Source organism: Nymphalis io, chromosome 18, assembly GCF_905147045.1.
Source record: "Nymphalis io chromosome 18, ilAglIoxx1.1, whole genome shotgun sequence".
In the NCBI taxonomy this organism is placed as follows: domain Eukaryota; kingdom Metazoa; phylum Arthropoda; class Insecta; order Lepidoptera; family Nymphalidae; genus Nymphalis; species Nymphalis io.
This window is the reverse complement of record NC_065905.1, coordinates 7,298,832-7,313,261: the sequence shown is the minus strand read 5'-3', so window position 1 is coordinate 7,313,261 and position 14,430 is coordinate 7,298,832. Positions and strand designations below refer to the sequence as shown.

The window sequence follows — 14,430 nt, the reverse complement described above, 5'->3', positions numbered from 1 at the left end:
TTCTCAACATTGAACATTGACGATGTTAACTACATGGAAAAAGCAAAAAAGTCAAACGTAAGCTATTGTTCTGTTTGTCTGACAGGATTTTAAAATTCGAACTATTTTTATAATTCATTTTTTAACATTGTTATTTAAAATGTTGAACAAACACACAAAAGTACATTTTACTAGATGTATTTTTGCTTTTGCTAGTGGAAATACTACTTTGGTTTTATTTTTTTTAACTGCTAAAATAATTAAAAAATATTTGTTAAATTTTTGATCCATTTATGAGTAGTTTATAATTAGCTCTGATGTAGCGTTTGAAGACGAGAATTATCTACTGAAAGTAATTGCCCTATAAAAAGACAATTTTGTTTAATCGAAAAGAGATGAAAGACGCTGATTGGCCCGTCCCCTTTCGGGGTTTCAGCCAAGAGGGAGACAGATAATACCTATGTAATTTAGTAGAGCATTTTACTGGTGGTAGAGCTTTGTGAACGCTCGTCTGGGTAGGTACCACCCACTCATCAGATATTCTACCGCAAAACAGCAGTACTTGGTATTGTTATGTTCCGGTTTGAAGGTTGAGTGAGCCAGTGTAATTACAGGCACAAGGGACATAACATCTTAGTTCCCAAGGTTGGTGGCGCATTGGTGATGTAAGCGATGGTTAACATTTCTTACAATGCCAATGTCTAAGGGCGTTTGGTGACCACTTAGCATCAGGTGGCCCATATGCTCGTCCGCCTTACTATTCTATAAAAAAAAAAAAACAAAATGTATTTAGCAAAATGGAAATAATATTTCTATTTAGTATAATTTTGGTAAGCACATGATATGATAGATAAGGAATGAGGATTCCGTGACAAATTGAAATTTACTTTGGCGAAATTATACGTCATAGGTTTCAATTCGTATTTATATAAATGGCTGGATTTACATTCTGAACTGGTGGTAGATTTATATTTAGTTTGATTTCGTTTAAATATAATTTAAAATTAATTTTAAGAGCGTACTTGAAGGACTTTCATTTTGTTAAATAACTTTAAATAAAAAAAATATAGCGTTTCAACATTAAAATTCCTATTAGTAAATTTTATAATTTAATTGAATAACTTCATAGTAAGCCACAGAACGGTGAGTTGTATTTTGTACCAATCGATAGGCTGGAGTCGCTGGGGGATCGCTGGGCATGGTATTGATTGGATTATTATATCATGTACATTTGGTAAAACAAATCAAAGAAAAAGCTTGTGTTATAAGCACGTGAAGTGAAGTAGCGATGGTTAGAATGTATTTTATTATTTTTGTTTTCTATTATCGATATTATTTTTTGATTGTTTGGTAACGTTTTAATGGTTTTGATCGCATGAATTTACTTTAATCTAGATAATCAGTTCATGTATGTATATGTATGCACATATATTTGTTACGCCAGCTTCGTTTCAAACCATACGTTCAGAAAAAATCGGATCGATCGCGGAGTCGAGGTGTGAAAGCGTAAATAAACAAACTCACTTAAACATGAACACACATTATAATGAAATTGTAATACGGTGTTGTCAGTATTCAAAATAATTTCTTAATATTTATAATGTTAATCTTAATTTCTTAATTTATTAAGGTTCTTAATCTCTATTTTCCCGTATGAAATTTCACGCTTGTCTTAATATTATAATATAGAACAAATTATTCAGCATTACTTTCGACGAGCAGACGTATTTAAAAAATAAAAAAGATACAAACATCTGCGATACTTAAGCTGAACCGTCGTCCTTTCGTTAGTTATTTTAAGTTCAGTAATAAGTAAAAATAATTTTCTCCACCTTAAATTTAATGCAAGGATAAATGTACCAAGTGGAGGGCAAAGACCTCTAATGAAAGCGTTTAGAATAATGAACGGATCCTTGACTGCTAGCCGGTAGCGCTGTTATTAATTTCTTACGCTAGGTCTAAATACTAGCATAAAAATATCAACGAGTTATAAAAATATACTCTTTATGTAATTGTATAATATGATCATGTTAATTAAAAAAAATATATGGGTTATTAGTTCTATCAATTAGGTATATTATTTTTGAACAATCGATATTTTATCGAAACAAATATTATTTCTGAATAATCCAATATCGCTGATAATTATAATAACAGCATTTTTTTTTCTTTATACTTTAGGCAGTGTCTATTGTCTCATATAAATAATTTGAAGCAGTATTTTCCCAAACTGGTTGTTCTATTACCAATACCAAGCATATTTTAGTAAAATATACCCTAATCCTGGAGTCGTAGTGAATTCGATCGTTCGCAGCAATTTTTGTCAAACGATATTGATTTCAATATGTAAGTGATAAAGTTGAAATTTCGGTAAAGACATTTCGATGTAACGTTTTGGAGGGTAGTCAAAAATGCGTCAGTCATCGGTTCATGTCTGGCGCGCACAGGAAGTTATTGTTCTACCGAGTGCACTCTATTGACTAACGGACAATTTACTTGTATTTAAACAACTGTGAAATTTTAACTTGAATAAGTACCTTTTTATATATTTATCGTGTTGTTTTTATAGAAAATTCAATAGTCAAAGATATTAGGTATTTTTGTTTTATGTAAAATTCTGAACATGAGCCAGAGATACGAGCATGCCCATCGGCACGTGAATCTTAAGCAAAGATAGCGGGTTCAAACTCGGGTAAGCACCACTGAATTTGTATGTGCTGCAGCTTCAGAAGCGAGGTGGAATAAGCTCCAAGTCTTCTTAAACGAAGAGGAAGCCTAAGTCTACCAATGGTTCATTTACAGTTGATTACATAAATAATACATGTGAGAATATCCGTGATCATTCAAAAATCGAAGAAACGAAGAATCTTTAATAAAACGAAAGCATTACACGTTTTTATTCATTGTCTTCTGTTAGAAAAGCGATACATATGATCTTAAAAGAACGGTAGAAGAAAATTGCATAAACTATTTCTGTCCATTTTAGCTTATATAACAATTATTGCAACCACGAAAGTGTCAATTTGTGTAGATACTAATGTTACAAAAACAATACCACGTTAATGGAATTTATAACTTTGTTTGTCTTTTGTTTAAACGTGTACACAGTAAATAGCTACTATGCACAGAGTATGAATGCAATAAAATCTCTATGAATGAAATTTCAAACCTCATTCGAATACTGACGTTCTTGTTATGTAAAACCGACAATGTAGACAGGACATTCAAAGCATAATCTGAAGCCTCAGGCTTACATTACTTGCATAATACACAAGTCTGTAAGATCTCAAACATTTCAAATGCACAGTTAGCAAAACATACTAACAATGCTCTAGTTTCATACCTAGCGAGCCATCATTCTCATTCATCTAGTGCATTAAGCGAATGACCTGAGATCACTAACAAAGAGCGGGAAAAGAATGAACTGGCAGTATTGCGAGTGTAGCCTCTGGATAAGGGAGACTGTCCAATGAATAATAAGCGCCGGGTATGCTGGACTACCACAATGAAATGATTCTACATTACTATGTATACTTTAGTTGAATTCTGGCTTTACAAACGACTTGTTCAAGTTATGACAAATGCATTTTTTATCTGAAAAAGTGGCATACCTTGGCACTTTTAGCATCAATAGCGTAATGGTTAAGGGGCCGCCCAGCAATAAAAAATCGCAAGTTCGATCCTGACCCTTGTGCTATTGTCGTCACCACTCCTAACAAAAGCTTTACACTTAATTGGAGCGGTAAATAGTTCATTAATTAGTAATTCTTTTAAAACATGTAATGTAGTTGAGAGACTATCTTTGAATTATTTGATAATCTGGGGTTGTTATGATAACAGAGCAAATTAGACCCTATGTTCATTAACATAGGTCACTTAATAAAGATATTATTTAAAAAAAACAAATAATAAAAAGTAAAAATTTGAACATTATAACAATTTGAATAATTTTTAACAATAAATGGTATTTAAAAAAGATATTCAAAAAGGTTTTATTTTAAGGATTCGCGACGTTGCGTTGCTTTTTTTTTCAGTGGAGGATCAGACTGAGATTGATAGCTGTTGATGTTCAGAGACAATGGCTAAAGTACAATGCAAGCGGAAGCAGAAAATATGTACCGTGTAAAGGTAAACTATCGGTCGGGTGATTTTAAATGACTTCGCTGTTCACTGAACACGATGCAAAGGGTCGGTGATAGAGTTTTATTATGTCAAGATTACAGTTATTTATACGTATATATTTTATATATCATTGTTTTGTTTCTGTTTTTGTTTGTACTGTTTATATGTAAGTTATGTTTGGTCATATGTGACTTGACATTAAATATATAAAATACGACATTGACTGCAATTAAGAATTAATATAGTCATAATATTTGATAAAAAAATTAATAATGGACGTTTTTTTTTTAATTCTGTTTCTGATGTTTGTCACTGGCTGGATTTATTAGAACACGTTTTGGTGTTGGGTAAGTTAAAAGCTACGTTCATCCAATATTACTTATATGTAAGTTACTTTGTATTACGAAAATGCGCATGATGGTTTGCAAATAAAATAAAACAGAAACAAAGGGTAGAGCAGTTTGTATAAATTTTAGACATTAATCAAATACAACGAATGTTGTATGTTAATTATTTTAGTGTTTCAAACATGCTATCTCAGTATATTTATTTTAGCTATTTGCTTATGTTTAATAGCGGTTAACATTTGAAATTCTATGCATAATATACACCTAGCGAACAAGTGAAAACAAACTGAACATACATTCATTGAAATAGCCTTTAAATGAAACACAACCCACCCGACCCGTCTCGCACTGAGGTACTTGATATTATTTACAAATATTTAAATTTGCATAGTTTGATAAAACAACTTTTTAATCAAATTTAGATTAACTGAAAAAGTGTTTTTTTTTTAACTTTATGATGAAACTTCAGTTAGCATTAATAATAATTCATATGACAATATTACTGGTAGGTAGGTACGACTTGAAGTGATGGGAAGTGGTCACCATCGCCCATAGACACTGGTATTGCGCCAACAACCTTGGCAACTACGATGTTATGTCCCTCGTGCCTGTAGTTACACTGGCTCACACACCTTTCAAAATGGAACACAACAATACTGTCCTGCTATTTTGCGGAGAAATATCTAATGAGGGGGTAGTACCTATCCAGACGAGCTTGCACAAAGCTCTACCAAGCGGCCCTAGCAATGTTATTCGTAATTTATAGGTTACAGGTAAATAGGTACACATGTACTTGATATGTAGCGGTTTCTATCGGCCCCATAAATCCAGGTGTGCCGACACTAAGACATTATCAAATTGCATATTATCTCACCTCATTTTTATATTTATTTTAAGTCATGTTCACCTGTAAACAGTAGTAACTATAATAAAGAACATAAAGAATTAAGACGTTACGTTTGCCTTTTTTATTTTATATTTAATACAATGTCAAATTTAAAAGAAATTACATAAACAGCTTCTATGCGAATCCTACATCAGCCTCTAAGATTCAAGGTCATTATAAATTCACTTGCAAAGTATTCATGATACCGGCTTGCTTTATTAGCTAAGTAAGTCTTTTCAGACTTATTTCCATCGTTGCATATTTTGCACACGTGCAGCGAGGCATCGCCCCAGCCAGCGGCGTGTAAAATTTTAATCGTTATTGGCGTGTGCGTTGGTCAGTCTCACTTCATACGTATCTATAGTAGTCATGGCTCTTTATTTTGTTTGAGGTATTTATCACAAATGCAGCGACAGCAATCTCGTGCGCCTGGTCGTTAGTTTTTTTTATTGATTTATATTAGTAAAGCTAATGGGCAAATAGGTCACCTGATATAATTAGTTGCTTTTCTCTTTTGATATTATAAGAAACTTTTACATGGTGCTATGGCTTTGTGCAAGCCCCTCTGGGTAGATAGGCAAGCCACTCATCACATATTATACCGCTAAACACCAATGCTTAGTATTGTAGTGTTCTGTTTGGAAAGGTGAGTGAGCCAGTGTAACAGACACAAGGGACATATCTTAATTCCCAAGATTTGTGGCGTATTGGTGCTGTAAGGAATGGTTAATATTTCTCACGGCGCAAATATCTATGGGCAGTGGAGACCACTATCATCAGGTGGCCCATTTATCTGTCCACCTACCTACATCGTATAAAAAGCCTATATAATTCCTCACACTGGCGAAGCCTTGCCAATCAGTTATCTGTATTTTGCTCTAATGATTTACTGAGCTGATGATATTAAGTCAGACGAACATGCATTAAACATTTTGATACCTCTTAATATAAACATTACAAATAGATACAGTTTTATTAACAAAGTTTTAAAACTTGGAAAGCATTTCCTTTTCGAACTTAAATACATATAATAAAATTACATTCTTGAACGAGATTATACGCTATAATTATGAATTAAAAAAAAATGGCGTCTCTATTGCAACCGTTTTAATACGTTCTAAGAAATTAATAAAAATATTTTTCCCCTCTTTTATTAAATCGTTTAAATTATAATAATAAAATATATTATGTAGAGAAATAGATTCGTTAAGACGTTCGTTATGTAGGTACCATATGTGTATAACTGTATGCAATTTTGTGTATATTTTTACTGCTAGAGTCAACTTTAATAAGCTTAATTCAAGTTTAACTTTAACTTTAAATGCCGAGATGGCCCTGTGGTAAGAACGCGTGAATCTTAACCGATGATCGTGGGTTCAAACCCGGGCAAGCACCACTGAATTTTCATGTGCTTAATTTGTGATTATAATTCATCTCGTGCTTTACGGTGAAGGAAAACATCGTGAGGAAACCTGCATGTGTCTAATTTCACTGAAATTCTGCCACATGTGAATTCTACCAACCCGCATTGGAGCAGCGTGGTGGAATAAGCTCCAAACCTTCTCCTCAAAAAGAGGAGAGGAGGCCTTTAGCCCAGCAGTGGGACATTCACAGGCTGTTACGGTTACGGTTACGGAAGTTTAACTTAAATTAACATTCTTACACTTTTTCAAACACTTTGCTAGTATACTATTTAATATAAGCTAACTAAACTGTAACAAAACATGGCATAGCGTAGGGTAACGCACTTAAACAGGAACCTTGTGTCTAGACTAGTCTAGAGGTGTCGTTAGATTTCCAGCAAAAGGTCCAAGTGTCACTCAATTAAGTAACAGAAAATAAAGTGACAGAAGGTATTCGTGCAGAAAAACTTACTCATCCTTTTATCGATTTCATAATAAAAAAGTTGCATCAACATTATTTGTATGTAAAAAGTATTTAATTACGCTAAGACAAGTCTGAGACAGTAAGGTTTGATTTTCTACGTTCTCTTTTGCCAAGTACCCCTATAATACTGTCTAAGGTGGGGTTGGCGCATATCGCCCTAAATCACTCCTACCCTCTAGGGGTGGTATTTTACGGCTACTTTAGAACGCAGCCATAAAAATGTCATAAACTTGGCACATTTGCGGCATGCACGATTAAGATAATATGTTGAATTTATAATTAAAATTATTATTTATTTTTAGCAAAAATCGACTCGTATGATAATTAATAACTTTGAGAATATTATTATTATTAATAAAAAATGAATAATACTTTTTACCTTAGCTGTAAAATTAGATAAAAAAGTAATTAAATGAATTCGTAAAGTGGATTCTAGTTCCCTTATAAACATTTTATTTTTTCATTATAAACAAATATTTAACATAAAAAACCACCAATAGTTTCAACTTGACAGTCACATACCTAATGACAGTTTTTATAATTATTCAATTTGTCTGAAGAAGACCCCTGGTTTCTTTCATAGAGTGGTTAGATGCACAGATTTCATTTAAAACAAAAGGGATTTCAAAAGAAGTTGTATACATTTTTTGTTTTTAATTTAAACTAATTGAATGACTAAAGATGCTATGATGATACATCATCATCATATATTTATGAAAGAACTTAAAAGCTCTTTTTACATTTTAAGTGTATAAAACATAAATTCATAAAAAAACATCATCATAATGCTCTAACATTTCATTCATAATAAAAGGTTATAATGAAAATGTTTTTATATAAAGTCGTTTTTAACATGTATTTAGGTGCCAAACCTGTATAAAATATTAGCATTTTTTACGTAGTCTATTCCATTCGAAGAAGGATTAAAGACAAATAAACATCTTTGACATTGAATTGACATATGAATTGGTTGAAATCATAAATAAATCTGATGAATACCATTCATTACGGATTCGTAAAAAAATGACGTTCTGAATGGCTTCGATGTAGTTATCGGAACTTTAAAGTCGTATTAAAATCGTAGATATAAGTAGTAAGGTGGTATATTGTTGTATTATTAATAAAGACATATTAATCAAGAGCCGTTTGTATAGCAGAGCTATTAGCAAATCTCATGGAGTATATAAGGTCTGCTTATCTTTAATAAACAACTAAGGATTTATAATTTATAACATTTTCTGGATTTTCTATTGGTGATATTTACATTTTTTTCTGTTTCCGGCAACATAAGCAAGGGACATTTTAAAAAATAACATAATCCTAGGTAAAAATATCTCAGCCTAACCCTATTTTCGTGTTAAGTTCACATAATTATCGTACGTACACTGTACACGTGCATTATGTATAGATGTTTAAAATAAAATAGGGATTTTATAGTTCAGTGTTCAGTAGGTAACGCGAACCTAAAAAACATTTAATTAATCCAAAACACGTATTTTGCAGCTGACGTCCCCTCTCAGAATTAATATTATTATTCGTTATGTTGGTAAGTAATGTAATTAATTTTGTTCATGCTTTCAGACATGAGGCCGATCGCGAATTTTATGAATGCAAAGTTTGCTTTTTTGGTTAAAATGATTTATTACCCGAACTTACGACCTTATTTGCAAACTATTTACGAAGCAAAAAAAACTGATGTATTGTATAAAAATACTCAACGGTACCTTATAGCAATCCAATTAGTAAATAAATTATACTGTATTTAGTACCCATTCAAGATTAATGCGTACAAACAGAAAGTCAAATGTAAAAATAATGATTGTTTTGATTTAAGTAACTTGCAAACTTGAACTCAAAAAAGTTACTTAATTACTAAGTTTGAAATTTAGTGGTGCTTGCCCGGGTTTGAACCCACGATCATCGGTTAAGATTCACGCATTCTTATCACTGGGCCATCTCGGCTTTTACACACTAGAAATGTAATCATTATGACTGGTTACCGGTAATTTTTTTCGACAATTTATTGTAAACGCCTAACTTATAAATATTGCTTAGCGAATGATTAGTTAAACGAGTGCTGTCTTCTCCTTTCAAAAGTCAAATCAGGAATGACAGAAACGTATGTCATTGTTTAAATAAATAGCCGCTAGCAACGTTTTAAAGTAAGGCCATAAACTACGTATATGTTACGTCGTCGTATGCCGCCAACCATGGGAATTTAATGTTACATCCCATAAGCTTGTAATTACATTGGCTAAGTCACCCTTGAACCTTGCAATACAAACTATTACTGTATGCGGTAGGATAGCTGCTGAGTAGGGGGTGGTATCTACACAGGCAAGCTTACTTTAAGCTATAAAATGAAACTAGAGAAATTTTCTAAAGCGCAAATTTGATTTTTGTTACATGACGTCATCAAAATACAATATGGTGGATTAGTAAATAAACTATATGTATTTAATGAAAGTCAGATGAGGGTATATATTTTAGTATTTACAAAAATTATCTCACACTTTTAGATCCCTATAACGTAGCTATAGCTAAACGGACGATCAAGTAATATTCCGTGATGTCATATAACACGCTTTACGCTTTTGAATAACTTTGTCTGTTCAACTTCGTACAGAATCATACTAGGTATATTGCTATATGAATCACGTTCATAAAGAGCCATGATAATTTTAATACTGGCTCTCCATACTTTAAAAGTAAATAAATGTGAATTTCAACAAGTACATTATGAGCAGAGAGAACAAAGGAAATTAATCAGGTGCAAACAGTATTTAAAATTAATAAAATACGTTGAGGTGCATTAAATTTTGCTGTAGTACATATATAGATAAGAATATTAATACAAAAATACCGTTTATATTTGTATAAATTTTAAATTGCCTTCAAAGTGCAGTAAATATATACGATGATGAAATTCAGGCTTGTCACGTCAATATCCCAAATTTAAAACGGATAAACCAGCGAAGCGCAGCTACTTATATAAAATACACGTAATATAAACTGTAAACTTCTCCAAAACGCGCTGCGTTTTCTGGTGTAAGTTTGTCTAAACTTTAGTAGATTTTAAGTTAGACATTAAAAACAAAACGTATTCATTAGTATAGATACTGGTAGTATAGAGCATTGTGCAAGCTCGTCTGGGTAGGTACCACCCACTCATCAGATATTCTACCGCAAAACAGCAGTACTTGGTATTGTTGCGTTCCGGTTTGAAGGGTGAGTGAGCATGTGTAATTACAGGCACAAGGGACATAACATATTGCGATGGTTAACATTTCTTACAATGACAATGTCTATGGGCGTTGGTGACCACTTACCATCAGGTGGCCCATATGCTCGTCCGCTTTCGCATTCTATATAAAAAAGATATTAAATAAAAAATGAAAAAGTTTCAGTGACAAAGCATAGTGCAAAATAATAGCTACATTTCCTAAGCAGTCCAATCTCTGAAAAGCTTGTTACTAATAATATGAGAGGTCATTTGCACAGCCGAATCAAATAACTTGAAGATAGCGAGACAAAATAATACGAAAGATATTTTTACTTAGACATGATTTTTTTACAATATGTAACGTTGATTTCCACTCAATTATTTGCACACCAAACGCCTTTATACGTAAACACTGTATGATCATGCTTAAGTAAATCGTTATACGCAGTTCTTTTAAAATATTTTCCTACAAAATAGCCCAATGAGCAATATAATTTTAAGCTCTACCAGTGCACTACATACGATAGCTTAAAAATGAAAATAAAAAGGTATTACGTACATTATCAGCACCTATTACACACAAAACTTTAATAACATAGGCCTATAGACTAGATATGACAGAGATATGAGACATTGACCATAATAATTATAACATTTCAAAGATACACGCATGAATATTATATTATGTCACCATAAGTCGGTTGACAACATTTCACGGGTGAGCAAGAGTGAGTGGTAAGAGTTCTTACAGAATCGCACTATGAGATACTTTAAAAAATATATATAATGTAATTGTAAAATAGAGTCACATCAGAGACCCTAATTATTAAATTAATGAATATCCGGTTTTAAATTAACTTATTATTGGGGTTTTTTTATTGACTTACAAGGGGTTGTTATTAACTTACAATTTTGTTGTTATCTTACAAGGGGTTTGATTTTTTTTGTTGACGTTATTTACGCAATTATGTGGGACATTAAGCCCGAAGGCAACAAAAATTCGTATATTTATTAATAAATGCTAGAAATTTTACATAATATAATTTTTAGTGCCTCTATTGATGTGTATGCATTTTTGCGCTCGGTACACGGTACTAACTGAGCCTTTGAGCGTCAGACAAGCAAGCGTAAGATTTCGAGCGTCACATTACGTCAGCATAAGATTTTGAACGTCAGTTAACATCATCTTAAGATTTGTTATTTACACATCAATTTTCGTAAGTACCTTGGCACTCACACCCTTTTTTATGCTGTATGGTTGAATTATTGTAATTGAACGTAGAAAAGAAAATCTAAAACAAAGAATAGTGCATAATCTATATTCCCAGCCGGAAATCGAGTTAACTCGTAAAAGAAACAACGAATAATAATATAGAGGACATCAAATTTATCAATTGTGCTTTAAAGCAGTTGCAAATAATTATGTATTTTTTAACTATTAAAGCGTAAACGTATTAGTTTATGGTCACTTTTATTTCAGTGTTGATTTGATTTTTTTTTTGTAGCATAATTATGAAATATGCATTTTCTGAATATAATTGAATAAAAAAAAATATTAGTATAGAACTAGGCATACCACATCCGTGGTAGCCTTGGCGTTTGCGATGTAGCGGATAAGTTGCAGGAAAGCCGTCTGCGTTGGTTTGGCCACATTAGCCGCAGACCACCAGACTATGTCGGGAACCGATGCCTGGACTTTGTTGTCGAAGGCCCTAGATCCCGCGGCAGGCCCAAGAAGCGCTGGCTCGATGTTGTGAGAGACTATATGAGAGAGCACGATCTCACTAAGGAGGACGCTTTAGATCGAGCAAAGTGGAGGCGTAGATGCAGGAGAGCGGACCCTGGCGTTACTAGACTGGGAAAACGCTAGGCAGAAGAAGAAGAGAAGAATTAGGTATACTATAATAACGTGTAAAACGAAATTCGATCACTTTCTTAGCCGATTTCGGCTATTTTTGGATAGAAATATCGATCAATCTGTTTTTCTGTATATACAGTACTTTTTGAATGTTTTAAATAACAATAATAAAGATCGTGTAGTGTTCGCTTTGTTAGGCGTAATAATTAAATGAATAAATATATATAAAATAAATCTTTACGTTGCCTGGCCTTAAATTAGTTTAATGCAAAATACGAGGGTACGAATAATATAAGGGTAGCGACTCGTAAAGGGGACGCACAGCGTATAATGGTAATATAATTCCTTATTAATTTAATTGCTTTATTGTATTCTTTTACGTTTATGATTATTGCTTAGATTAAGTGGTAATTACTTTTTTAGTCAGTTGATAGTTATTAGAACTAGTTATTTTGTTGTATTTTATTTAAATTTCTTATTAGCTCAATAACATGAGTATATTTAGATTTGCCTTAGCTCAGGACACAGGCATAGTACCTTTTGAATGATTTAAGCTTCATCCCCTTTATTCTTTATAAGAAATATTAACAAAAATATTTTTTTGTATTTAAAAAAAAATCAAAACCAAAAAAAATAACTATTTATTGTTAACGATATAAAATTATTAATTATTAGAATAGTATTAATTATTAAATAACATAATTCCTTTGAATTTATTCTTACCTTTGTATCAACATCATGAAAAGGCACAGCAAACCATGGCTTTCCGGTTAAACTTCGTCGAAAGCCCGCTTCTCTTTCAACTGGACCTTCGGGAGTACCGACATGAGCCCATAGCACTACTTCCACGACCTTCAATCTAGGAAACACTTTTTTATACACCTCTTCCAGGCGAACCCCGAAATCGTCACTTGTATCACTAATGTTTGCAAATGAAAAATAAATACCGCACACAGCACCCTCCCCATCCTCCACGCAGTCGGATAATGCCTCTAAAGTCGCCAAATTTTCAAATTTGCCATTTTTTGTGCCCGGCGAATCGCATTTGACGAGGAAGCGACCAAAAAGTTTTTCGCGCCAATCCATTTTTAAAATTCTTTGATTATTTTTTTTAAATTGGTAACGTGTCTCACATTTTTAACATACGGTTCCTGATTGTTTATTTTTCTGTGTATGCGTTCGAATATCTCGACGCGACTGGTTTCGATGCTAAGTATTTATTTAAAACGTGTCTAATAATAATACAGTTTATAAAAACTCAATCGTAAAATGATGAAATAATACAATGAATCATCGATTTTTTTAAGTACCACGGAATGTTATGTAAAGGAACAGGATACGTGTACGCGTTAAATAAGTTTTATTTTTAAATTCGATAAGCGTGCCCGGCACATGCACGCGGAGCAACGGCCGAACGCCCTCGTAAACAAAGACGAACTGGAGGTGGAGGGAAAATGAGGGAACCCTCCGGCATAGAACAACGCAATATGCAGCTCTTCAAAAGCACTTAATAGTTATTATATTTTGTTAACATTATTATTTTCTTATTTATAATATTAACTATTTTTCGAAATATATTTTTTTTAATTTGAGTGATTCTTAATAAACATTCAGTTTATTTTATATATTTTTAAAACTTACTATTACATTTATAATTTTATGTAAACTTGTCTGAGTTTAGCACTTGTGAGCGGCAATTTAATTTTGTTTTAATATCTTTCAAGTTTAATATTTAACTACAGAATTAAAGAAAGAATCTTTAAAAACTTTTTTACTTTGGATTTGAATATTTACTGCCATCATACGTTTTATCCTATGTAGGTATTAACTGAATTGAAAATATTTGTGTAATCTTTGATCGTCTCTCATATCTCACGTAGAGTTCAGATTGCAAAAGGTTTGAATTAATTCAGCCAGGTTTGAAACAATCCCTGGCTAAGGGCAAAGCAAGGGCAAAAAGCTTTATATTTCTTTTTCTTAACCCACTGCGTTTCAACTTTGATTGTTATAATAAGAAACTAAATTTTATTTTTATTTAATCGAAATATTTTCGGAATTTGCATTATCAATAGTATATACCTAACTAAAGCTATGCTCTAAAATTTATGCTGTCTTATTTATTTACTTT

The 14,430-nt window shown here is 32.4% G+C and overlaps 1 protein-coding gene across 1 annotated transcript in view; it reads right to left on the bottom strand.

Moving 5' to 3' along the window:
- The window catches only part of LOC126775219 (nucleoredoxin-like), a 45,187-nt gene extending 31,471 nt beyond the window's left edge, over nucleotides 1-13,716 (bottom strand). The window contains exon 1 of the mRNA XM_050497009.1: nucleotides 13,026-13,716. Within this exon, the coding sequence (XP_050352966.1) occupies nucleotides 13,026-13,388 (363 nt within the window). The 5' untranslated portion in view covers nucleotides 13,389-13,716. The remainder of the gene's footprint in view (nucleotides 1-13,025) is intronic.
- Nucleotides 13,717-14,430: the final 714 nt, after the last annotated feature.